At 39.6% G+C, this 27,304-nt stretch overlaps 1 protein-coding gene across 1 annotated transcript; it reads left to right on the top strand.

Annotated features, from left to right (window-relative positions):
- The first annotated feature begins 651 nt into the window (after nucleotides 1-651).
- LOC138213416 (LIM domain only protein 7-like) lies at nucleotides 652-25,885 on the top strand. The gene is made up of 31 exons (XM_069174495.1): nucleotides 652-688; nucleotides 914-1,014; nucleotides 3,982-4,052; nucleotides 5,228-5,297; nucleotides 6,359-6,465; nucleotides 6,981-7,011; nucleotides 9,580-9,693; nucleotides 9,787-9,952; nucleotides 10,736-10,871; nucleotides 13,971-14,030; nucleotides 14,716-14,875; nucleotides 15,320-15,468; nucleotides 15,633-15,819; nucleotides 15,946-16,512; nucleotides 17,519-17,863; nucleotides 18,390-18,504; nucleotides 19,105-19,266; nucleotides 19,398-19,573; nucleotides 19,696-19,750; nucleotides 19,875-19,934; nucleotides 21,219-21,244; nucleotides 21,349-21,456; nucleotides 21,559-21,642; nucleotides 22,102-22,289; nucleotides 22,447-22,491; nucleotides 22,840-22,892; nucleotides 22,978-23,134; nucleotides 23,250-23,438; nucleotides 23,543-23,651; nucleotides 24,887-24,989; nucleotides 25,281-25,885. Exons 2-31 carry the CDS (start codon nucleotides 946-948, stop codon nucleotides 25,355-25,357), a joined length of 3,939 nt encoding a protein of 1,312 aa, XP_069030596.1. The 5' UTR covers nucleotides 652-688; nucleotides 914-945; the 3' UTR covers nucleotides 25,358-25,885.
- Nucleotides 25,886-27,304: the final 1,419 nt, after the last annotated feature.

Raw genomic sequence — 27,304 nt, 5'->3', positions numbered from 1 at the left:
TGTGACAAAAAATACTTCGAAGTAGTCATGTGCAGACAACGATCCGAGGTCACGTGCTTTGAATATTTTTCTGTTCTAGCAGTTTGGTGGTAGCAGTTACATCTACAATTACAATAATAATTTTTTAAAAAACACAAGTTGAGTAATTAATGATACCCTTTCTGTAATCTAGACACAATAAATCAAAGCTGGGCAACTTTAGGGCCAAGAGCAGGAAAGAAAAAAACTAGATAACTGAATAATGGTTTCTGCATTCTCCTCCAGAATTGTATCATCTTGATCACATTGGGCAATACATTTCATGTTTCCTTTTGATACTTACATTATAATATATTCATAACTATATTGTGGTTTAATGTACTGTATTATACACTATGAACTGCCTATGTGTTTTAAAGGTGCTTAAATAAACGTCTCTTGCCTTGTAATTCCTTCAGTGGGCTCCTGGCCCCAGTGTTGTACACCGACAGGCCGCCAGAGGGTCGATGACGCTCCCTTCCTTTGTTTCCTCTCGGTTTCACTTTACCAAAAATACTTTGCATGTGTTTTTTGTGGGTTTTTTTGTGGGAGGAGTCCTTTCTCTCCTCTTTACACAATAAGCGGAACTTGTCGGTGACGGAAAGTCAGAGGCAGAAGAGCGCAGTGTCCAGTCATTAGGTGGATGTCAATTAGTGGGGAACTTTGACCGGTGAGCAGCCACACACACACACACACACACACAAACAAACCGCGCCAGGTTACTGAACAAGTTGCCTTCAAGTTGTGTTTTCTAAATCATATTGCGTGACTTTTCTCGATGTTTGCTGACATGAATTTAATTTATTTGATAATCTTGGTGGTGGTTCATTGCGCGCTTCCGTGCTCCATAATTAATTAGTGTCAGGAATTGTTAACTCTTTTGCCCTTCCATTAGAGTTGTGCCTTTGACTCGCTCAGAAGATTAAGATGGAGTGGCGCCAGCAGACCAGTATCAGGTGTGCAGACGCATTCGACGAGGCTCAGCGCTGGATTGAGGTACATGGTTCACTTTGATCACTCTCTTTCCATCTTTATTTGTTTCAGAGACGTGCAGCTATTTGTGCTCCTCGTCACTTAATCCCGTGCAAACAACTCTGTAGATTAATCAGAAAGATAATTGATAAACTAATCATTGGCAGCCATGAAAGATCACCTGTGCCTTGTTTGTATCATCACAGAGCTCACAATTTTTTTAACTACTGTATAGCCATATTTTAAATGGCTCACATTCAACACTGTCAAACAAAGTTTAGAGAAGTATCTTTAAGTTCAAATGCAAAACAACTTGATAAAACTCAGGTCGGAGTGTGTCTCCTGCTACAGAGGAAACCCTGTCTGACCTAGCTTTGTGGTAGTTCAGATAAAAAATGATTTGACTGCAGCACTGGTGTGGCTTCAGAGGGAAATTCAAACACAAACCAGATAATAAGGTATTGTTTAAAATAAAATATGCAATACCATGCCTTACACTAAGAGTTTAGTTTTTTGGTGTCTGTACATTCATTAAAATTATGTAATGGATGTGTCAGATTTGCTCTTGTGGCTCTTTGCACACAGCTGTGGCACATGCTTTATGCAGGCTTTACCAAACATGCATTGTGGAGGATGTGGTTTTGTATCAATGCAGTTTCTAGGTTGTTTCTGGCTTCTCCTGTCCAAGCATTGTGGAAGTTGTTATTCTTAAATCATAACCAATGAATGTGGCTTGTAAAATGTGGGCACTCAATGTCGACCACCTCTAAATGGGACCATTAATGTCACTTGTGTCTGAGTAGATCATTATGAAAATTTGGTCCACAGCTCTCTTGGCAGGAAGCCTGTGGCAATTTTACTCGTCTATTTTCCTGCGCTGAGGATGAAAGAATGGGTGAACAGTGGTGTGTGTGTGTGTGTGTGTGTTGGAAAGAAGGGCATGCTGCTTTTTAAATAGTTGTAATAAACTCTTCCCTTGTGCCCAAATCACAATGGAAATGTGTTTGCACTAATATTCCCTACTACAGGTTGCACGATAATAAGCTTCCATATTATTCAAGCATCCAGAAATTGTTTATTTTTTTTTTTTTTTTTTTTTTTTTTTTTTTTTTTTTTTTTTGCACAGTGCTAGCTGCAATTATATGTAAATGTTTTCTCAACGCCTGCCGGACTCAAAAAGAAATAAGAATGGATCAGGCGCTTCTAAATTATGTAAATAGACAATTTAGCTTCTGGTGAAACAGAAGCAGCACGGTCCAAGTTTTCAGTAGGTGCTCTTCAGGTTTTAAATAGCCTTTTCCATATGAAGTTTCTTTGATTTAACTAGCTGCAAGTGAGATTAACTTCCATTATTGTTCATTCAACTTTGTCTATAAAAGTAAAGTATTATTTGTGACACAAAAGCTTCAAATCTCCTTTTTTAGAAGCTGGAATCAACAAATGTTTGACAATATTGCTTAAAATGACTGCAATTTTTCAATTTGTCTCTGATTATTGGCAGATCATTGCAGCTCTTGATTATTCTATCACTACTTTTTAGGACTGAAACAGACTGATTCAATATTGATGCCCATTTTTTCATCCTGGGTGATATAATGGACTCCTTTTGATCCTTCTGGATATGGGAAAATCCTGTTTGATAAGTGAAGGAGTTTGCAAGTCACAACTAAGAAACATTTGGTTGAAATTCATTTAATCTGTGGGTTCTTAAGGACTATTGTTTACTGAAATGTCCAATTAAGGTTTTCTGCTACAGGACTTACAAAATACCACAGTGCCACATTGTGTTTTATTGTGTTAACCTTGCACTGCACTGTTTGTTTGATTCCACTGAGAAGCATCGGCTCCATACCCACTGCCCAGCTCCACTAAAAATGAATTGTAATTGTGGATTCCTGGGGGGACTAATTAGTGAGAAGCAAAGCCTTTTGGGGCCCTCAGTTAGTTATTATGGAGCCGGACCTTAATAGTCCCAGTTTTATGTCCTCATTACAAAGCCCTCTTCCCTTTTGCCTGCTCTTGCCATGTAAAATCATCTAGGTTATGTTGTGTTCTTTGTTTTGACCAAAAACGCCTTTTGACTGTTTGTCTGCTTCTCTTAATAATTTTTTTTAAATTTTTTTTATTTAGAATAATTTTTGCTCTGGATATATTTTGTGGTAATTAGCTTTTTTGCTGCAGCTGAAGATTTTTTCAACAATTAAAGCAAAAATCGGGAAGGTACCCAGTTCCCATAATTAACTTTGTTTTTCATTTGACAGCAATTACAAAAAATGGAACGTATGCCTTTTGGACCAAAGGAGTATTTTAATTAACTTCAACTTGGGCTACGTGTTCAACATTTTTGCCATAGTTTTTGTTCAGAAACTGCCACCGAACTGAATTTGTTTATTACTCTGGGCACATAAAGCACCAACTCATTCTTTAACAATCGAATTAGTTTGATTTAAAATACTTTTAACACTGCATCTACTGCACTGCAGTTTATGAACTGTGTTGGGTTCAATAAAAATTATGTTTTTTTGTTATTGTTTTTTTTTTTTTCTTCGGTTCAGTACTGCTGATTACTGACCGTGGGAGATGTTGGTGTTGCTTAATTTGTGTATGCACCAAAACCAACTTGTCTGTACTATCTGTCAGGTCAATATATCAGGGTCCAGTCTAAAATCCTATTTTTACTTCCCACCTTTAAATTAAAATGAAAGGCCTTTCTCAGCTGTCTGTTTGCATTTACAGACCATACACTCAAAATCATCATTTTTTTTATCAGCAGCTGATAAAACAACACATCTGGAGCAGCTCATGCATGTTTCAGGCAATAAATAATCTGAAAATGTAGTTGCGCAGTTCTCATTGCAGCATTTACTGTGTGGAAAAGTGTTTGTCACTAGTGGGTTGCTGTAGACTGTGTTGAATCATATATGTTGATGGCAACAAAAACAAATGCACTTCAGATCAAGTGAGTGCTGTTTCTTTTTTTTTTTCTTTTAGGAAGTGACTGGAAAATTGTTTGGTTGCAACAACTTCCGTGCTGCCTTAGAGAATGGAGTCCTGCTCTGCGAGTGAGTCATGACGCTCAAACTTGATTTTGTTTTGTGATTTATTTTTTTAAATTTTTTTCACAAATCACTTTTGGTTTCAAAGAATTGAATTTAAGCTGATGTATCTTTCAAACCAACAAGTGGTGAGTGTAAGTAGGCTAAATTGTTAGATACATTTTTTTTTAGCAGTTGCTCTGAACCAACTTTAATAAACCGTAAAGCAACTCTGCAGGTTGCTCAGTATCTTTGAACATGAAAGTTAAACCTGGAATGTGGAACTTTTCTTTCCCCCTTCTGCCAGTGAGTGTAATTACAAAGACCTTGTCAACACACGCTGACGTCATAGGCTCCACCATAGCCTACTTTGTCGCTACTGTTGCGGCTGTGAAATGGCGGATAAATGAAATAAAAAGCATCACAAACCATAAGAAATGACAAGCATTTGATCCATGTGTTACAAAACCATTTGGAAAGTGTAAAAGATTGTAGATGAGCTACACAATTGTACTATATTATTATTTTATCCGCATTCAAGTTAGCATTGTGATGAATAGAAGTTAGCAGAAGTCTCTGGTGCACATGATCTGCCCATAGAGCATGCCTACTGTGCATTTATGTGGTCAGCTCGGGCATGTCTCGCCAGACACACGATTTAAAAACTTCACAGTGTGACATTTATTCATAGTAAAAGCCCTGCAATTTACAGGTTTAAGATAAGCATGCATGAATTAAATAATGTGTAATACAAACCTTCGGATATGATTTTTTTTTTTCTACATCGACTTTCTGTTTCTGTAAAGTCTGTAGTGTGCAAGTCTTTTTTTTTTTTAAATTTGTTATTATACAGAGCACAGTATAAATAACTGCTTAGTTTTATATCATCTCCTGAAAGCTACAAGAAACAATTAGGCCAACAAATCTGAAGCTTTTAGGCAGCAAGCATAAACTAGCAGGTTAGTCCAACGTTTAGTTGTAGAAGTTGGCTTAAAGCTTGTGCTGCTTTATCCACGATGCAGTCTTGCATTTATTTTTATTTTTTAAATGTAATTTCTATATGGGAAGTTGAATTCAAGATTATGAAGCCCCACTTGTCTTTTGTGAAATGGATCCCTGTTGATACAGATATTGGTTCTCAAATATTTGCAGTTTGAAGCTGACATTTTTAATCAGTTTGTTAATTTCTTGTTTACTCTCAGCCTAATCAACAAGTTGAAATCTGGTATCATCAAGAAAGTGAACAGGCTCTCTACTCCCATTGCTGGCCTGGTGAGTGTCAGACTTTACACCTCAGCCAACGTGTTTGTGTCTGTCTGTGTAGGATTAAAGTACATCAGGAAATAAGAAGGCACCTGCTCGCCAGGAAGTGGTGACATGTGTGGCTTCCTGCTAGAGGCACAGCTCCTCTTGTTTGAACCTGAAACTACATTTCAGTGCAGCAGTCCAACTGCTGAATATGCAATTTTTTTTTTTCATTGGGCCTCAATGCAAATTAAGATTTTTTTATTTTGGCTTCAGGCTGTTTTAATGACTTCATGCAAGTATAACTGCCAAAACTGCCCAAAGCAAGAGGAGGAAAAGATCAATTGCAGCCTCCCATTAGGGGCCAGTAAAGAGACAGAGCCCAGTAGTGGATGCAGGAGTGATGGGGAGCTGTGAAATGCAGCAGAGAATCAGCATTTACTTTGACTGCCTAAAGGACCCTACTGGTGTGTTTTCATGTTTTAATCTTCAAAAAACTGATTATATATACTTAACATGAATGCTAACATTTAGCATAGGTGTCAGTAAAAGTATAAGTACAGTAAATGTTCTCTAGCGTTGAAATGACATTAGTGCTTGATCATAGTAAATGTTTCACTTTTATTTCAGGTTAAAGTGTATTATTTTGCATGGGAAATGGAACAATGAATTATTTTTGATCATCAAATTGTTTTGTTTTAAAACTAAATATTACACCCTGCGGTTTTGCCACTAGAGGCTACCGAGGCTTCATCTGACGAACCCTTAAGTGAGAGAGCGAGATGCTACAATCATGGTGTTCCTAAAATGACTTATCATTTCAAAAATAGCAGAAAGCTTTCAAAGACGCTCTAGTCTTACGGTGACCGTGACAAACAACCAAGTAGCATCTTATGTTGTTCACCTAAATTATCCTGCTGACAGCTCTGTTTTCACTGCCTAACTTAAAATCTGGATTTGATTTACCTGTCCAAGATAGTTAACGAGAGTGTCAGAAATTGGTCATTTTGCAAGTTAATCCCAAACAACATCAACATCTGATTCTATAGTTTTCTACACTATCACTTTCTCCCGTTTTGGTACTTCAGGATAACGTGAATGTGTTCCTGAAAGCATGTGGGAAACTTGGACTAAATGACTCGCAGCTGTTTCATCCAGGCGACCTGCAGGACCTGTCCACTCGCGTAACACTCGGGTAAAGTGGACTTCAGCAGTTAGAAATGAACCAGTGTAATAAAATGTGCTTTTTGATGTTTGTTTAAGAGACCTAAAGGCTTAAGATAACTGATACTGTTTTGTATTGAATATATATTCAAAAATTATACCCATGATGTCTGAAATATGTTTTCAGTCTTGGCATTGTTGAGCACTTTTAACATTAAAGTATTTCTCAATACCTGAACATTTTTTACAGAATGTGAACAAGCGGCTTTGCATTGATAAATGATTGAGCGCTGCCTGACAACCTTCTCCTTTATATGAGCTGATAGCCTGTTCTCTATAAAGCCTGATAATTGGATGATTAGTTCAGGAATGCAAATGAGAAGGCTTCAGATGTTCCGATTTTTTTTTTTTTTCCCTTCAGCTCTGTCAGGCTTACTGGACAGTAATTTATTGCATTTAAGTGATGTGATGGTATGTGTGCAGTTGTGATGTAAACTTCCATAAGAAGAACATCACTTTGAATTTATTTCTGTCTTTTTGTTTTAGGCATGATGAAAGCAACAGACGACTCAAAAATGTAAGTCAAAATTTATCCTCCTCCTTAATGCTCCAAATTTATATTCTGTCATTTAAAATATTCAGATATCGTATTGGTTCTCTCAGACACAGGGTTTTTAAATTTGAAAGGCAGCTGTGTCCTGCTCCTCTGCACCAAGAACCTCAAACAATGGCACTGATTTTACTCACATACAAGAAAGTCAGTAGTCAACATACATTTAACCAACCTGATTACTAGGTGCCAACATCCCATCAGCATCAAGACTCGTCCAGAATCAGTGATGATGGTCAGGTGGATGGTTTTGCTGATTAGATTTGGGGAATGTCCCACTAATCTGGCATTACACCACCCCACTCTTATGTTTTAAACTGTCTCTTTAAATTAATTTCTCCCAACTACAATAAGTTTATGTGTGTGTATGGAGCGTGTGAGTATTGTATGCGTACACGCTTGTGTGCACTGCTGGTATTTTACATGTTTTGAAGCTTGTGAGGTAGGTTGTTTGGCTGGGAAACCTCATTTGAATAATACAATGGCTGAGAACTTGGACCCAGTAATGAGGCTGTTAGTCAGAGCACTCTCTCTGTGAACTGGGTGGATCGTTTTTCTTTGAATTGACCAATTAGGGTCAATTTGCACCCATTGAAAACCACAGTTGTCATTTAGTTTTCCAACCAGATAAACAAATAGTTGAAGCAAAGTTATTTACACTGTGAATTTTTAAGTACCTCTCCACTCAAAAAAAAATGTTGTACTTGTTTTCTCAGTCGAGTGTTTGCACACACATCCTTCTGCACAGTGAAGCTCAGAGTTTAAAACTTGAAGGCTGTTTTCACATTCATCTCTTGAGTGCGAAGTTTCTTTGTGTTCATTGAAAATCAAATTTTAAAGGGCGGACCTATGAAAAGGAGTTGCGTCACTAAAAATTGTTTGGAAGCCAGTCCTGGTCAAATATTTAATTCAATGGAGAAACGTCAATCGTTCAGTGCACGTACACCGAGACATCTTGTACCCAGTAGTTCAACTTTAGAAATGAAATATATTTGCATATTCAAAAGATTTTGGAATTTTTAATGTGGAGGAGTAGATTTCATTCTTTGGGATTTTTGCAAGATCGTTTAAATTATTTTGTGAAAATAAATGATTTATTTTGCAGGTACATTTTAGAATTCCATCCAGCTTAATTGTTTTTATTTCACCCATCAATTATTGTTTCATTTTAACTTTGTATCATCTTTGAGGTCCAGTAAGAACAAAGGTTCTCTAGATTAGAACCAAGAAATATCAAACCTTGAAGTAAACATGTAGCGTATGTGTAAATGTCTTCTCATATCAGATTTATTTGGATAGTTATTCATGTCAAACATATAATTCTCTTGTGATTCCTGTTGTGCTACATGTACAACATTGTCATAATGATTTATGTACATGTTCATTATTGTGGGATATTATTATGAATCCAACCCCCTCTTACGTAATTCATTTCTAATATGTGAATCTCTTTTACAAAGCATTGATGAAGGTTCCTGTATACTTTAACATACATGGCAAATATCAGACTTACCTATTATGACCTGTTGTATGCAGTAAAAAAAAAAAGTTGCTTTGCATGAGATAGGTGGCAAGCTTTTGCAGAATAATGGTCCTGTCTCTGTTTAAGACTGACATAAGCCCTGAAAGCTGGTTTATTCTCAAAAATTTTAGGGAAACCTATGAACAATTAAAGCTTTAATGGCTCAAACAGGTTTCGATATCCAACAGGATTCCCTACTTTTCAAAAAGTGTATATTACATTTGAGTGTGTACATCATTTGTCCTGAAAATACAAGAACCAACCCTTTATTAGCTTGCATTGCTACTAAATAGACAGCTAAGGTATCTGCTACAGACACTGGAGAATCCACAGAGACAATTATGACTGCTGAAAATAATCTTTTTCATCTGACTTGCATTGTGCTATCAGCTGAGTGGTCTGTGACGGCTTTGTCAGCGTACAGATAGAGAAGCTCTGACACATAATTTTTCGTGTCTTTTTGCAGCACAGGCTGCTGGTCCGCTGTGGAAAAAAAACTGTCCGTCAAAAATATATCCCTCGCCTCAACGCAAATGGGAAATAAATTGTGTCCATAACGCTTTGGCTGCTGAAATAGTAAAACGGTAAATGCCAGGTAGAGGCCCATATTTCACAGGCTTTTATTCACCGTGTTTACTAATGCGTTTAAAGCGCGCGTCTGTCAACGGTTTCCTGTAACACAGAAAGTGTTTTAAGCCATCTTGTGAAGGCTTTGTGCTTCTGCCACGTGTTTCTTATGGGTAAAATGCATCATATACTGTAGTACAGAAACTAAAAATAAATTTCCTAGTGGATTGTTTTTGGAGTTGACTTATTTCATAAAACTTACTTTTTTTTTTTTTTTTTTTTTTTTTTTTTTTTTTTACAAAGGGTCAGTTTGAGGGAAAACAGGCGGACTGTTTAATTGAATTCACTTTAAAGGAAGCCAACACTTTATTTTTTTAGCAAAGGAAAAGGAAATGTGAACGGATTTGTGACCATCATGCGTGTTGTTGTTGTCCATCCTTTCTCAGGTTCTGATCACAATCTACTGGTTGGGTCGCAAGGCTCATCTAGACGCAGTCTACAGCGGTCCGCAGCTTAATCTCAAGGCCTTTGAGGGACTGTTAGGTTCGGCCTTGCCCAAGGTAAACTTCTCTCCTCGGCTTTTAACACTTGTAGTACTTTTTTTTTTTTCTTCTTCTTCTTTTACTCGCATTAATACTGCTTTCTGAATCCAGTCTCTAGATGAGGGCAGTAATGTGCATGTGAAAGATGGTGGTTACAGAGAGTGCCGGTCCCCAGAAAGGTGGGAGTGTCGGCGCATGAGACTCGGCTATAAGAGAGAGGACTCTGTGGACAGCATCGAGTCTCTGGGCTCCCGGGCTCTCTGCCCAAACGGTGAAGGTACATTTGTGTGTTCTCCATCCAATAATTTTCCACATCATGTATGCCGTGCATGCCACACTGCTTGCGAGGAGAGGGAATAATAAATGCTCTGTACTTATAGAGTGCTTTATCACCTTAGCGGTCTAAATGTGCTTTATACTGTTTCCTATTCACTCGCACACACACATTGAATATAGTGACTGACAACTTTTTCTTTTTGCTTTGGCCTTTTTGTTGATGCAGGATGTGTTCGTGGTGTTTGGGCTCTTTTGTTGTTGCTAGCTCATATTGATTCAATACAAACTGCTGTTACTGAAGTGGAAAACATGTTGTTTTTTTGTTTCCATTCAAGATCAACCTGCTAATCTGCAAAAAATAGATGTAAATAAATGTATTCATCAAAAACTCGTGAATTATGATGAGCTAACAATTCCATATGCAGCCATGTTATTATGATTAATCAATAAAAAAAAAAAATGTGGATCAACATTCCGAGCAGCTGATCTTCTTATCGCAATGTGTCATTTGTCTGCATGCGGTCGGTCCTGGCTCGGTGCACGTCAGTGACAGATTGTGACAAGTTCCACACTGTGGTGATAAAAGTGTGCGTGATGGGAGAGGGTGAGCTGCTTGGCCTCTAAAAGCTCGGCTGTGTGGAGGCTCTTTTCTCCAGGAGAGGTTTCGCTGTTATTCTCTGTCTTCCTCTTTTATTTTAACCGTAATCAATACTACAGCTAAAGCATTTTCACCCAAAGGTATGTTTTTTCTGTAGCTCATTTTCCATACATCTGTGATCGCCAGGTTGTGGAAGTGACGCAGAAGCTGAGCAGGTGTTCAGGATGGAGAATACGCAGCCTTCAGCCCACCAAAACAAAGGCCATATCCCGCCACCACTTCTTTGGAAAAAACGAGGACGGCAGGAGAGTCTACTCCACAGGTACTGCGAAGGTGTGGGCTGCTCTGCACAGAAAGTCCACACACTGCTACCAACTCACTCATACATTATTGACCTTTCAGAAAAGAGCTGCCTGCATTTATTTATTTGCATTCCTCTCCAGTCAGTGTTGGATTTTCTTTTGTTTTTACAGGACTTTCTAACCTATTTTAGCATATTATAGAATATAAATATAATTATAAAGATTAACATACTGTTGGCTCTATGTGGAATTGGCTCTTGAACCCATATAAAATGTTTTTCTGAGGTCAGCCAGCAGAATACAGAGATGTTCTTTGTTCAAACTCATTTTGGATCAAATTACACAGCTGTCATAACAGTTAAAGGTCGCGCTGCTTTCAGACAATTCTGAGTTTCCTGCACTAATTTGCAGTCGAGTAGTTTTTTTTCTTCAGACTGGAGCTTATGTCCAAGTCACGTAAACATGCATGTATTTATAAAAAAACAGCTATCACTAGTAGTCACTTCTGCGCGACACAAACGAGGTGGTACATGTTCTCAATTATTATTGTCTTTTAATTAAGCCATACTTTATTATTTCTTTGCAGCTAGGATTGCATCAGAACTTGTGATGTCTGATCGTTCATATTTTTTTGTATCACTTGTTTGGTACTGTTGAGAGAAATCTATTGTCTTGTTAACATCATTAAATTTGCTTAAGTAACTTCTTTTTTTTTTATAGTACAAAGTTTTGATGGAAAATGTTCTTTATGGTTAGCCAATTATTCTTGGAAGGAGGGCTTTTCAGTTCAAATCATCAAAAGTTAAAGTTTCTAAAAAACAATGTCCTTCCTGTTTGGGTTGTTTGAGACCAACTAGGTCTTTCTGAGTAAGCCTGCAGTGCAATAACGCTCCAGACTTGATAGCCGATCACCAAGAAGGATCGGTTTTGAAATCAGCCCCCTGTGCCCTTATGATAGCAGGATGTTAACCGTCCACACAGACCACCATCACTCTCAGATCAGAAGCAGATGACAGAAGTGAATTACATTATGCTGTATTTGAAGTCCGTTTCTTATCCCACAAGACAATTTAACAAAGGGCTGTTATGTAACAAAGTGTGAATGTCAGCGCTCTGCTTGAATCTTTTATTACTCTACCACAATACATGCAACTCCACTGCTGCACTGTAACCCCAACCTCACCCTAAAACCCAGTGAATTTGCCTCCATTCATTAATCATCAGTGACACTTCTGCCTTCTAACATTTGGAGCAGCTTTCTGAGATCATGTCTGTGTTGGCTGATCATCAGCTGTGATTGAACATGGATGTGGGTATACCACTCTTTACTGCAGCACTGTAGAGGCCCCTTTGTCTCCTCAACCCCACTTCACTGTCTCCCGTGCGGAGCCTTCAATTGATGAAGAGCTTTTCCTGCGAGCTCTGTCCGAGGAAGACTCTGAAGACGATTACACCGAGGCAGACCCTGTCCAAGATGATTTCTATTTTCGGCGAGTGCAGCAGACCCTTCATCAGACATCTACCAACCCCAACTATGATCGCTTCTTACCCCAATACTGGACGCCTGAAGAGGAGATTCGTGTCCGCAGGATCTATCTTGGCTCCCAGAGACGACCCTGGTATCGTAAAATGCAGAGTCTAAGGTCTGTCTTTTTTCTGTTTCACGATTTACTTATAACTAACACAAAGCAAAGCTAAAACTGTAACATTTTACTGCTTAATGTTGGAAATGGTTCATGCATTGCTCCAGCAACAATTAAACAAGCAATGGTTGCATTTGCATGCTCAACTCAACTGCTTTGGTAAAATCTAATATAAAGCTTAAATGTTTTGTTTTTTCTGTGATGTTGAAATAACCTGCTGGGTGACACAGTGGCATGTGGTTTCATGTCTGTTGTTTGTTTATGGCTGTAGTCTTCAATAGTAGTATTAAAAAAAATCAAGCTTAATTATATCATACCAAGCAAACTAAATGCTAGTTTGCTAACTAGCAAAGGTTTGGAAGAAAGATGACAAACTAAAACTGCTGAACTCATCAAGGAAATGTTTATCCTACTTTCTTTTTCATTGTAAGATTGTTTTTACAATCTAATCATGTTGCACTATTTTAATGCATCTTCTGTTCCTTTTCTTTGAATGCAGCCGCAAAGCTTCGGCTTTTGCAGAAGAGTGACTTCACTTTGTGGCACGGAACATCTGCTACTGTGCAAAACATCTGTGCCACATCTGGAGAGCCTCAGAGCCCTGCCAGGGAAACTCTCTCCAAGCCTGAACTTTGACTCCTGCCCTGATGATCCATGTCTAACATGCACACACATCATCCTAACTACATACTGCACTACAAAAAACTGCACAACGGAAACACATTTTAACACACTATCCTACTCATTCTTTCATCAGAGGCCAAGTGCACTTGTCATTTTTTGCATTTGCAAATCTTATTTCATCAGCAAACTACATGATTTTGATATCCAAAAGTAGATCTCTTTGTCAAATTCTGTCATCAGAAACAGTATTTAGTATTAGTTATGTTACTGATGTTCTTCTAAGCACTGCATGTTTTATTATCTGGTATTTATTCTTGCACGGTTTTACAGTGCTGATGATTTGAGGACATTTTGACATCATCATGCTGAATGACTCATTTCTTCATTCTGGTAAAACATGACTCATGCATTGTTACATCACCATAACAGAATCATGTTATTTATAACGCCTTTGGTGGCAGCACTCGTGTTTACCAGTTTACTGCCTGTGCATATGACGCCGGTGCTGAAAAATAAAGTTTGTTTGTGTGGGTCAACAAACTGTCTAATGGACTATTTCACATGCTACACCGTCTTTTAAATGCATTCATTCCACCATGATCGTCTGTGATGGGTTTAATTTCAGCTGTTGTCCTGAAGCCATGTGTGTTGAAGCTGCCACATAACATGGCTTCTGTTGTATTATTCTATTCAATAAGTCTTCTCTACATCAATGTTTCTAATCAAGTCTCTCGTCATGTCCGGCCTTTACCATTTGTTGATGTGTTAGCTGCTTTTATCAAACCAGGGGCCTCATTTGTAGCCACATAATGGTGTTCATCACTCTTCATGTGTGTTTCTCTGGTTCTGTAGAGCGTATCAAATCCAGGTCAGGCCTGAGAGACCAGTTCAGGTCAACCCTGGCTGGATTTGGTAAGTCCTAAAGTTTTGAACATAAGATGGGAGCAAAAGTGTCTGAGACCGCTCTGAATGTAACTGCTTTGTTGCTGCTTCATCCATGTGAGCTTTTGTTTGCATTGTTTGCCCACAAAGGAAATTATGCTTCAAACATTATTTGCCTTTTCATAAAGATGAAGCACATAGTAAACCTCCTCACTATTCATTTTTTTGAGCAGAGACTTCACAATGGAAGTTGTGACAAACGAAAGGATTGTTTGTAATCACAGTTGTGATTCCTCCCATCAGATCATGTCACACTTTTGATATACCACCTGCTAAATGCAGCCGTAAGTTATTAGAATGTCACATCTCACATCCTCTGGTGCTTACAGCGGTGCTATTACTTGTTACAAGTCATGGCTGTTGTTATCCAGATGGCAGCATCTGTTGCCGTTTCTACTGCTGCATTACTTTGCTTGCATGTTGCTCGCACTCGGCTAAGAATTCTGTTGTTTGAATGCAGAATGTGTTGTGTTTCAGCTATTAATACCGAGGCCCGTCACGTATTCGGTGTATGTGTGAGACGTTGAGCGCTTAGTGACTGTCAGGGATGTTTGTATCCTTGTGACTGCTGTATTGCAACGAGACTATTAATCATGCTTGTTTTACGTGGTGTTCAAAAGTGTCTTTTTTTTTTTTTTTTGTCTGCCTGAACCAGGAGCAAATCCCACAGTGACATCCCGATGGTGTACCCTGCTCGTAAAGTTCCTGATGGAAACACCATCTCTGGTGAAGGCCAGGACACTGGGGAGGAGAATCTAGAAAATGGAGGGGAAGCTAGCGTTGGTGTGAAGGAAAGTGAAGCTATGTGGCAGGATGTGAGTCTTAAAAACAAAAAGATGTTGACAAAGCAATCTCACTACCAGGTCCATTTAGTAACTGTTCAGCAGCTTTAGAGCTTATCACGCCATCTTCGGTGAATGGAGTTTATTTTTCTGTGGACTTCCCTTCCATGTTGGTTTTTAAAAGTTGAGATTAAAACTTTATTTTTGACCTTGAATTTTATATGATCAATATCTCCACAACAGCCACTAACTTTACAATGTGGTGTGAGCATGGTGAATATAGTTATTATTCTTGACACTATATTTCTCAGCTACTGTTCCCAAGGTGAAAAATGAACTTTGAATCCCAACAAAAAGATAATGTATAGAGTTATATGTTAAAAGAATGTCTTTGAGTCTTAAAATATTGATAAAGACATTACCTTGTAGTCATATTCACGCAAGAAATATTGATTTTTGCATCCATATTTGTTTCAGGACTTGACAAAGTGGAAGAATCGTCGCAGGAGCACCAATTCTGACCAACGGAGGAAGTCTCAAGACAGAGAGCACGTCATTAGTCAGATGACCAATGGTGGTGTGACCAACTTAGAGAAGAATGAAGCACAAGGTGGACTGACAAAGAGGTACGCTGATCCTAAACATGTAATGGAAGATCTCAGTTAGTGTAGTGTTATTTTAATGTGTGTGCAAAGCTACTGACCTAGCTAGTTAACGATCTAAACTCGGTGTAATATGATATGCATCCTCGTTACATTGGTCCCTCTTCCCTTACGTGCCAATTCCCCAGAGACCAGCATTCACTATGGAAACGTTACCCTGCCCATCGTCCTTACTCCACTTCTCCTCCATCAAAATCCTCAAGCTCTGATCTCCAACCATGTACTCGAGCTCTGCTGGCCCTCAACTCTGCCACCAAGGCCCTTTTCAGCCCCACAGCAGCTCTACTTAGTTCCAATACCTCCGCCCACACTCAGGTGAGTTTACAGTTATGTTATGTTTTCCCTTTCTGAGCTTAATGAATGTCTTTGGCTGCTTTATGCCTACATGAATGACAAGGCTCCTTAGATACACTGTTACAGTGTTGGTTTCTTTCTTCTCAGGGATCCTCAGATGTGGCCATGCCTGCCTCTGATGGGAACGACCTGGGAGAGAAGCCCCACTTTGCCTCCTTGGCTTCAGATGGAGCCAAAATGACGACACCTTTTATGGACTGCTCCTTCAGCCCTCAGACTCAAGAGAAAGCTCGGGGCAGCTCAGCTCCTTCACCGTCCACGTCTGAACAGACCAAGCCAGAACATGTTTTTACAAATCAAATCTCCACTCTTGTAACAACCATAAAGCCAAAAGAGACCACAAAGTCAGCCAACAACATGGATTCTACTTCATCCATGTCAAGTCATGAGAAATTGCCATCCTGTGTCGATCCAAAAGTTTCCCAGCGAGAGACGCAGAAGTCACCTTGGGAACCAGCAGTGGATCAAGGCAGAGCCCAGCCGGCTGCAGGCGTCTACAAGTACTTGTCCAGAGCTGGGACGTGGTCTGGCTCAGCCAGCCTTCCCCGCGGTTACCGCCAGTCTGAAGGCTCATCCCGTCTCTCTTCTGCAATCACAGCCAGACCCTTTGGGACCAAGCAGTCCACGGTGTCCTCACTGCAGAGAATGTGCGATGTGAGTTCAGTGGTTATCACAGCCGTCATGGAGCAAAAATGTATTCTATCACAATTGTCAAAAAAAACAAAAACATAACTGAATCAACAAAATAATCTTTTAAATCAAAATTTATTTAAATGAATATTGGTCCATTTTTCTTTGAATATTTTTACATAAAATTTGGCATAAATGAGCATTTGATCAACTTAAAATAAATTACAGTGGCCATAACAAAATAACATGCCATTTAGTGAAACAATGTGGCTTACTGATGTATTTCACTGGGTCTATGATGGTCTTTTCATGAGATCACAAAATAATCATCATTACATGGCTGCTTTGATAAAATATTTCTTGTCTGACATGTAGGCACCCATGAAACATTTATCCAGTACTGCCAACTGCAGGGTTTTTACGACCGTCCTCTGGCTCCACCATCTCAAATATAACTGGACCCGTGTCTAATGGACTTTTATTACCACACTGTAACTTTTGAACCTACAATTCATTCAGGCCTTACATTCTGTTTCAACTTGAAATGTGTCCAATTTTGAAATGAAGCTGCTCTCAAAATGATTATGATTATGGAGATGGATGGCAGGACATGGATAAAACAGTGGATAGGTTTATGTTTCTAAACACTGAAAATGTTCTCCTGTGTTCCAGAGGTGACGCACCTTTTAAAGAAGACCTTTCACTGTCTGACTTTATTTTACAGCCTGGGTCTGTATTACTGGCTGTTTAGTGCTCAGGAGGGTGCATGAGTCAGCCTAATAGGTTTCAGGTAGTGTAGTGTGCATGTTTCTTATGAGTAAGATTTTGTTACCTTGTTTTCTTGATCACCCTCCTCATTAATAATAGAAATCTTGCTCAACCATTGTGAACAATTTGAACTCCAGATTAGACATATGTTCTCACGTACTGTTACAAGTCTGTCACGCATCCCCACTGTCACAGTAAAGTAGATGGTGCAGTCCAATTTAACTGTCCCTCTGAGGACTTCTGTTTTTTTGGTCATCTCCAGGTAGACGACAATCGGGGTCGGCTGTTGAACAGCAAGAAAGCAGATTCTCTCGCCTCACCCAGCAAATCATCGCTCAGAAGACAGAGTGTGACCGGCTGCCTGAGGGGTCAAGACCAGGTGTCATTCACACAGAGAAGAGCCAACACGCTGAGGCAGAACGGCACAGAACAGGAGGAGGTGGTGAACAGTGTCGGACTCTCCAAGCAGACCTCCTTTCAGTTCAACGGCTATCCCCATCAGCTCTCCTTTCAAATGCAGATACTGGCCCAGCCTTATTCAAACCTGCAGTCCCACCACGATGAAAGCTTTCCTCTGTCATCTAGTGCAACCACCAACCTCCCAAAGGTATGTTGCATTATTTTCATCACACAGCAGTAAACATGTATATTGATATAAAACTGAGAACAACTTGGATTTAATTCTGTGGGGGCAAACTTATCAGAGTTGGTTACATTTATAAGATACCTGCTGATTTAAAAAAAACAAATACAAATAAAGTACAACCCTGTTTCCAAAAAAGTTGGGACAGTGTAGAATGTAAATTAAAACAGAATGCGATGATTTGGAAAATCATGTTATCACATATTTAATTGAATATAGACCATAGACAACATATCAAATGTTGAAACTGAGAAATGTTATTCTTGTGAAAAATACTTGCTTATTTTAAAATTGATGCCAGCAAAACGTCAACAAAATAAAATGGATATACAACAAAATAATTATAAACTAGTCCCTCAATGTGTCCCGTACTATGTTTGTGTAGCACGACTGTGAAGTCTCTAATTTCCCCCAGGAAGCCCAGGACATTGGATCACAGGGTGTCACCTTTACCTGCGTGTGTGTGTGTGTGTGTGTGTCTGTGTTTCAGGCGGCTCACAGTGACATGAGAGTAAGTCTTACTCTCAAACCCAACAGTGTACCAGACTTTGGCTTCCATACTCACTGGGACACCACAGGGGCGAGAATTACATTCATTCAACCTGGTAAGACTTTTGCCAAATTTAACTCTGGATTGCTGACATTGTGTCACGATACATTGCAGTCGGATTGAAACGGCAGTAAATTGAGGTTTTTCAGCATTTCCTGAGACGGGGATGAGTCACAGATAAAAGAGGCTTAAATGATATGTTAGTGGGTCAATTTGCTGAGACAAAATAATTTTGCAGCTAAAGGGGAGAAGTACAGTAACGGAAGAGAAATGTCAAACTAGTTTATAGCGCTTGATTTCCTGAGTTGATCATAAACAATACATATGTATAGACGTGAACAGAGAAATAATCACAGGGTCATTTTTCAGTCTTTCAGGATTTGTGTGCATTTTACTGTGTGCGCATCAAAAACAAAAAAAAATGTAGCCTGTGATTTAAAACTCAACCATAAATGATTAATTAGACATGAGAGAGGTGTCACTTACTCACTGCTGTGTAGTTTTGGCTTACTGGCCCACTTTTCAACGTGGAACATTAACCTGATGTGGCTTGTTTCTCTCCTGATGCTACACAAATCAACCCTGAAGCTGGTGTACTCTTTATGTTTAAGATGTCGCTCTCATCGTTCTTCATTTTCCTGCCTCCCTCCCTCAGGCAGTCCGGCAGAGCTCTGCCGGCTGTGTGTGGACGATGAGATTGTGGCTGTTGATGCCGTTGCGGTGACACACATGAGCTACAGCCAGTGGAAGGATAAAATGGCATCTGCTCTGCAAACGGGCAATCTGAACATGGATATTTGCCGCCACGGCAACAAGGGTGAGATTATAACCCAAAAAAGGCAACTCCTGAAACATAAGTGACCATTTAACCTCTAACTTCTAACCAGTGGTTACAAATGTTGGTTTGCAGTGTGGTCTTAGTTGTGATGTCGGGTTGTTTTTAATTAGATTGGAGCACCAGTGAGGGAAGTCTTCACAGCCAGCCTGGCCAGAGCAGGATGACCCACGATCTGACTGCTGCTGCGCCCGCTCTGATAGGTTGCTCTGATCACCATGCCAACAGCGTGGCCTCCAAAGAAACAGCAGTCGCAAAAGTGTCCCAATTAAATGGGCAGACAGACGATGTAAGCAACGTTTTAGCCAGTTATCACTTCAATTCCAAAATGGATACTTGAAGCTCTTCCTCTGAAAGTGCACCTTTAATTTGTGGTGTTGTTGTGTGTTTTCACCTACACTGGTAATGCAGGGTAAAGTCATGGGAGGAGAGCTTTCTGACAACCCCAGGACAGCCAGAAGTAAAGGTAATAACAGGCATTACGTTTAATGGCAATGATATTGCAAAGACATGGTGAACCCTCGGTGTAAAAATAACTGCTTAGATACCCCTGTCATTTCTCTCATTATCCATCCTTCCTCTCCATGTAGACTTTAATATTATCACTAGGACAAATCTAAACAGGAGGGCAGCATTTTTCAAACAGAAAGGTAAAGTGATGGTTTAAACTTTGCCGCTTTGTGTAGCAGCTGCTGCTTGGCTTGGCTAACTTGTGGGTAAAAGCAAATGCACATTTTCAGCAGGCTTTTGAGGGGCTGCAAATTAAATCTAGACATCAATCTACTGCCAAAAGAGGAGTACAGCTGCAAACTGAGTATATCAACTATTAAAGATGGAGAAAATCTGTGAATTAAAGTTTATTATTCAGGCAAAGTCGTATTAAGTTGTTTTGTTTTTTTAAACTGAGGCAAAAAAAAACACTTGTCTTTGGCTCAACTTTACCGAACACCCACAGAGCTGAGATGACTGATCATGTCCATAATAATTTAATGGTCTTCAACCTGATAACAATACACTGTACGTGCAACCATTTCCTCCTTTTCTTTACTATTGAATGTCATTTTAAGAACAATTATTTGGGACAATGACTGATTTGTATTGCTGTTCTTTGTGCTTCTTGATGAATCTGATGTCCTACAATGGCTTCCCTCTTCAGGCTCTGCAGGATTCAGCTCATGGGTCTACTTGTGTGGTAAATGTTTGCACTGTGTGGAGTTTCAGTTCAGTTTGAGCAGCGTGCTCAGATGCTGAAGTCTAAAAACCCACCGTTTGTTGTGGAGCATCATCAGCATGTGAATAAAGCACATTTGTATAAGTCATACAGCACATGGATACCTTTAATTAATCTGTTATGGCAAGCTTAAGTCTTTTCTCTGCAGCTTCTTTTTCAGTGTTTGCAGTGCAGCACCTTTAGGCTGGAGATACATTAGCAGATCAGTGTCCTGATTTACATGCAGATTTCCTGATTCATAGTCAGGACTACATCTTGCTACGATAATCCTGGATAGTTGTGACCAGGTATTTAATCCAGTCTTGCAGGTAAAAGTCTGCAAAGGGTAAAATTATAACTGTGTTCATTTTGTGTCTCATGTTTGTATTTTAGTCTTCAGTGAACATTGGATCAAGTAGGACCTCTCGCAGGGCTGTTTGCCCACTTTTTTGATGTACCATGTAATAAGATGCTGCTAAAGACTTGTCAGTCAGGGGGGCAGTGAGAAAAACAAAGTGAAGGATGCAGTGTTTTGTCCATCAGTTACTATCTAGTGTCCTCCATTATGCTATCCAGTGCTTTTTCACAATGTTATGGATCCTCAGTCTACTAATGTGTCTCCAGCCTTTGCGTGGTTTATATATGGCCTGTAATTACACAAAACGTAATTGTCTTTAGGGGCTGTATAATGTTCTTTTTGCTGACTGATTATTCTCTCACGCAGGAGGCTCAGAATCAGCAATATCGGATGTAAGTTACCCCTTGATCAAAGGATGTGTGGTCAAACATAAGGTGTGTGTGTGTGTGTGTGTGAGATCATGTTTGAGGTTTACAATCTGTCTGTGCCTCACCAGCTCCAGGTGCCATCCCTCAGCCCCTCCTCATCCAGCTGGTCCTGGGACCGTGAGGGGGATCGCAGGCGTCAGGAGAAGTGGCAGGAAGAACAGGAGCGCCTCCTACAGGTGAAGAATGTTTTCCAATCACAGTCTGACACCAAGAGAAAAATATTCTTATTATAGTAGAGCATACAAGTGTTGCACAGTGCCTTTGTGTTTGTTTTTCAGGAGCAATACCAGCGGGACCAGGAGAGGCTGGAGGCAGAGTGGCAGAGGTCACAACAGGATGCTATAGAAGTCAGGAAGTCGAGGGTACTGTCTGTTTCAACCAGCAGCCATTTTTATAGTTAGTGTAGTCATAAACAAAGATGTTCTTCTCCAGTTTAAGTTTTTTTTCTTTCTTCTGTAACTCACTGAAAGAAAAGTTGTTTACCTTAAGTACGTGTGTTAAAGCTGTAGCTTCTGTTTTGTTTAACTTCTTTAACCCAAACACGTGTTTGTACTGACATTTTAATTTCTTACTAGCTTTATTTTACTCGGGTCAAGATCCTTAGGTTTCATTTTTTTCAGCATTGTGATGATATTAACTGGATAATGTGGAGTCAGCAGCTCTGACACTTTTCAGACTTTTGCTTTCCTTTGATACACTTTTGGAAATCCCACTGAAATAATTTGAGGGTCCATTTTAACTTCCATCGTCTTTTTTCATGTACTACACATACTTAAACAAATAAAATAAAATAATTTCCCTACTTTTTAATGTATTTGAAGCAGAATGCATTCGAGATGACCGCTGATGGTGAGAGTGCTGCCAGCACCCAGCCCCATGTTAACGGATTGACGAAGAAAACCAGTGAAGAAGAGCAGAGCCCTGAGGGAAGAGAGCTGACAGGAGTGGAGGCACAACCTGAAAGTAATGTGCAAGGAGTGCAGAATGACACAATTACTGAAAAAGACTGGTAAATATGGCTTTTCTCCTCTTTTAATGTCCCCAAAATTCACATGGTTCAGACGAAGCTTGGTTTGAGAAATGTTCTAAAGCATTTAGTATTATCGCTGTGCTGGGCTTGCTGTTGCTTCTGCTGGGTCTTATTGCTGCTAACGCTGTGCCCTCAGGGCTGACGGCTCCTGTGGCTTCGCTCAGCTGTCCCCTGCTCACAGGTCAGAAGAACCGTATCTGAGCGTCCTCTTACTCTCAAACACTCTGTATGACTTGAATCTACAGATGACAGTTCTCAGTATGTGTATTTATACAGAAAGGTCCCAGTGTAGCAGTTTGTTGTTCATTAAAAATGTAATTAGGTTATTGTAAAGTGAGATAAATGGCATTAACAACAGTTACCTGTGCCTCTTCTGAAAGGATAATCCACCTTGAAGACAACAATAGCATGGAATCAATGTGGTGCACACGCTAAAAACATAATCTTCCTACACATTTCTCATCAAATAATATGGACTTGGATTTAGATCCTTTCTTTCAGAATAACGTGAACTGTGTCTCTCCCATAGGGCAAAGTCCTTGTCTACCCCAGTATTGGCTTCCCCCCACAGACCGACACGAGGTTAGTTCACCCTTCCTGTCATAATATTCCCCTTTGGTCTGGAGGATGTACTGGTCTTAACCCCCTCTAACTTTGATTGATCAAGGCGATCAGAAACAAAAGACAGGACAGTCTGTGTCTAAGGCTGAGCAAGACAGGCAGCAGATTTTGCAGGAGATGAAGAAGAGGACTCTGCTTCTGACCGACAACAGCTGGATACGTCAGCACACCCCGAGTTTTCACAAAGAACCCATCATGAAGATGTGGGTCCTGGATTTGTATCTCGTTGTGGATTTTAAGTCTGACTCGTAGCACCTTAGCTTGCTGTTTCTCAATCGTTGTGTCGTCTCTTTTTTTCCTGCAACGTCTTCTCTGCAGGTACGATTCTCTAGACGACCTGGATGCTTTGCGTCAGTCCTCAGTCTCGACCGCTGCATTCAGTTATCCTCACCCACACTCAGCTGCTGCTGGTTACTGCACTCCAAGCAGGAACTCCTATTCCCGCTACAGCACTGGTTCAATATTATCCCACAAATATACGTCCATGGACGCCTCTCATCACGGCACGTACGTAATTCATGTGAATTTGGAGCCTGTCATTCTTGTGCGTGTTTCTGTATTGTGTCCTATCGGACATTTTGGCCTTACACTGTTACCATGTCCTGCCCCAGGCTGGTCAGTGGCAGGAGGACTTGCTGTGTGTGTGAGCGTGTCCTGGGTAGTGGGGCAGCCATGGTCATGGAGGCCCTTAGTCTCCGCTTCCACCTTGCCTGTTTCCAGGTGAGAGGTCAGGACCGGGTTAAGGTGCGGTCACAATAGCTCCAATACAGCTATTGTCATGCACATTTTCCTTTTTCATTTTCAAAGGCCGAGATAGTACAAAAAATGTTTTCACTCCCAGCTGAGGTTATAAACAGATGAAATGGAGACAGCAAATAAATCATGGCGCACACGAAGCAAGTGATTTATTGGTCACTCAAGATTCTGCTCCACTGAAGAGATGAAAAATGGCAACAGGCATAAACATGTGAACATAAAAAAATAGTCCAGTCAGTCACATTTATTTATAGAGGAGATTTTTAAAAAGACTACATGAGGTGCAGACCAAAGTGCTTTACAGAGATTTAAAGACAATATAATTAAAACAAACTGACCATATTTCCATTACATTTATCAAATGGCGCTCTTAACTACATCATCTCTTTTTCTGCAATTGTCTCATGGCACCCGACTCAAATGAGCACCTTCAGCTGTTAATCCTAATGTGTCCATCATTTACGGTTGTGAAGGGAAATCTTCTCAACATTTTTTATTTGAAACTTGACTGCTTACATTTACCTTCTGCCCAACATGTGCTACTGGCATCACGCCCAAGACCCTGCATCCTTTTTCGATGCCTGTTGTGTGAAATGTCTACGGACTAATGTGATCACACCTTACCTCCTCAGTTAGGTCGGCAGCAGTCTCACATCTGTAGTCTGTATTTGCTTTAAATGTCTGCCAACAGGAGCGTTTCTGACACCTTTCTCTGCTTCCGTCTTTGCTAACCAGTCGGCTTTCAAGTAAAGCTTCCGGGCCGGTAGTCGTGCTCACAGTACCCATCCTGCGTGATGTTTCTCTCTCTCTCTCTCTGTCTTGGGTTGTGTGAATAGGATTGAGTGGAAGAAGCCAGCGCAATATCCTGCTTCGCTTTTAGATGCTTCTTGTGAAAGCGTCACTGGCAGGGGGCCCTCACATTTAGTACGCTGTAGGTTCTTTAGCGTGTAGATGATAATAGTCAGCTCGCTTCTGTAACTCTTGGCTCCATGTGAGTGCCGGACTGGCATAGCACTCACACCGTATGATATTTACATATTGTATATGTTTTTATTCATAAACAAAGCTTAGTTCTGTGCTTTGGGTTGCAGACAATCTGGTGAAGTGATTTTTAGACACAAAAGGCCCACGTCACAGATCAGCTGGATTTCTCTATAATGGGCCCTGATTCCATTCTCATTTCTCCGTCCTCCTCTCAGTGTGTGGGCTGCTGCCGACATCTCGGAGGAACACAGACTGGAGTCCAGGTTCGAATCCGAAACAGGAAACCCTACTGTGAGCCCTGCTATCTCCAACTCGAGTGTGAGTATTGGTCTTTGTGAGACACTGACCTCGACGAATTCTCTGAAATATATCACACCTCAGTTTCTGTACTTAATGTTAGCCTTCCCGCATTTTCTATTCTCTGAGTCAGTACCTTTGCTACTTTCATGGTTAATATTGGTTTTTTTTTTATATTTCATGGTAATTTAGAAATTAATCCTAATCATGTCCTAAAAGCAAAATTTATTGACAATACCATTTTAAAATGATCTTTGGTCTTATTTACCATCTTGAAAACCAAGCTGATAGAACTGTTTATTTACATTTTAGCCACTGGTACCACTCCACATGTGACCACCATGCTGTACTCCAGATCGAAGACTAACCAGACTGACGATCACTGTTGAGTAAAGCTACAGTAGAAATATGATTCACATAGCAGATCTATGACTTCTGTTTCTTAATCATTGGTGAAATCAATATCTGTGATGTAGTACAAAAGCTCGACAATCTATGGATCCATAAGTAAAGCAAGTTCTTAATAGCTGTTTTTATCAGTACTTACTTTGACAGTCCTTTTTTCTGCTCATTTATTTCCAAGAAAATTTTGATTTAATATAATAAATAAAGTAATGGGAATATTTGTTTGATTCATGCTTTTATTTTAAAGTTAGTGTCACTATTTTTCATCTTCATGTGCTGTCTTTAATCTTTACTCAGTAGTGCATTAAAGATGTCATTAATTAACATTTCTGAAAATGCTGTAAATGTAACGCAGGTATGGAAGCACAGTTTTACATGTACTGAAGCACTTTGTTCTATTGTAAAATCACCAAGAGCACATTGGGATAAATCACCTGTGTATGTAATGCATGTATTTCTCAAATGGAAATTGGCATCTTAAATGAAATATTTTTGTAAATAAAGTGCACCGATTATAATCAGGTTTTTTTGTTATTCATTTGTGCACCACATGGTGGCATCATAGTAAAACAGAAATTTCAGTGTCATTCTAGAGGTGGCGGAGTCATTATTTGAATACCCCACATTTTTGTAGCAGTGACACATTTTTAAATGTTCGCCGTGTACAATATGATTTCTATTTTGATATTTTATTCTGGCAATACAGTATTTTATGAAACTGAATCTGAAGTACAGGTACTTTTAAAATGAGTATCTTTACATATATTAACAGCTTGCAAAAGAAACTGGACAGAAAGAATAAGTAATTTAAATATCAATTAAACCCAACCACTCTGATTTGGGATAAAGATGTTCATTTATTTAATCTTCCAATTGTAGTGCATAAACATTTCATTTAAATATAATAGTATAGGTGTGTGCTTCTTTGCTCTCATGTAGTAAGGTATGTGGGGAAGAAACTGCAAGTTGATAAGTGCATTTAATTGCTCATGTTTGTCTCAAATGCTTTTTACATAGAAAAATAGTAGTAATTGATTATGTTGTCTTTGTTCAAATTATTGAGAACCTGCTGTATGTTTTTAAGAGGATTCCTCTTCGTTCTTATTTAACTCTACTGATAAACAAGAAGATTATTATGGTGTAATAATAGCATGTCTGTGTCGGGTGATTCTTATGATATTTATTGTCCATAACGCTGGCCAGTGGCTTTAAAGCAGAGGATAAATGTGTCCATTTATATAAGCAGCTGAAGCAGTGCACTGTAAGCTACAGTCATTTTTCCTCTGTATAAATGAAGAAAATATTTCTGGTTTTACAATTGTCCATCAGACTTTTTAAAACCTCTAAATAAACAGGAAAGTTTCTCCATTTTTAGACCAATTCCCATTAAATCTTTTTTTTTTTTTTTTTCTTGCCGAGCACAAAAAGAAAAAAATCCACTTGCCTCCATTGTGAGAGGAAATGTGTTACTTGGACGAACTGACTTGCAGGAAATTGGTGAGGCAAAGTTAAAGGGACAAAAAGGAAGAGAAACTTTACTGTCCTCAGACCTTTCAATGGGGAAGTACTATCCTCAAAACAGTAGTGTGACAGGAGTCTGTGGCCATGAGCTCACTGTGCTTTAAACAAAACAAAAGGTCTCGTTAAATGTGGACGTTGGTTCAGTTATAGCTGACCTTCCTGTGAATCATGAGGAAGGTTCCCTTTCATGGCCAAAATGAGTAAACTGTGATGGAGCAGCACAAAGGCAGCAGTTTTATCCATATGAGGAAGTTGCCTACAAATGCAAATCATTCATTTGCTGCACTTCCCACCGAACTCACTAACACACTCCTGTCTGACAACTTTGTTTGGACGAGGGAGAAAAGTCTGAAGTGTGGAAGCTGCAAGAACACCATTACAGAGATGTTATCTAGGTCAATGCAGTAACT

Source organism: Embiotoca jacksoni, unplaced genomic scaffold (genome assembly GCF_022577435.1).
Source record: "Embiotoca jacksoni isolate LCO1_2020_lvr unplaced genomic scaffold, fEmbJac1.0.p SCAF_6, whole genome shotgun sequence".
Lineage (NCBI taxonomy): Eukaryota > Metazoa > Chordata > Actinopteri > Embiotocidae > Embiotoca > Embiotoca jacksoni.
Note: the sequence above shows the minus strand (reverse complement) of the source record. Positions and strands in the feature narration are given on the sequence as shown.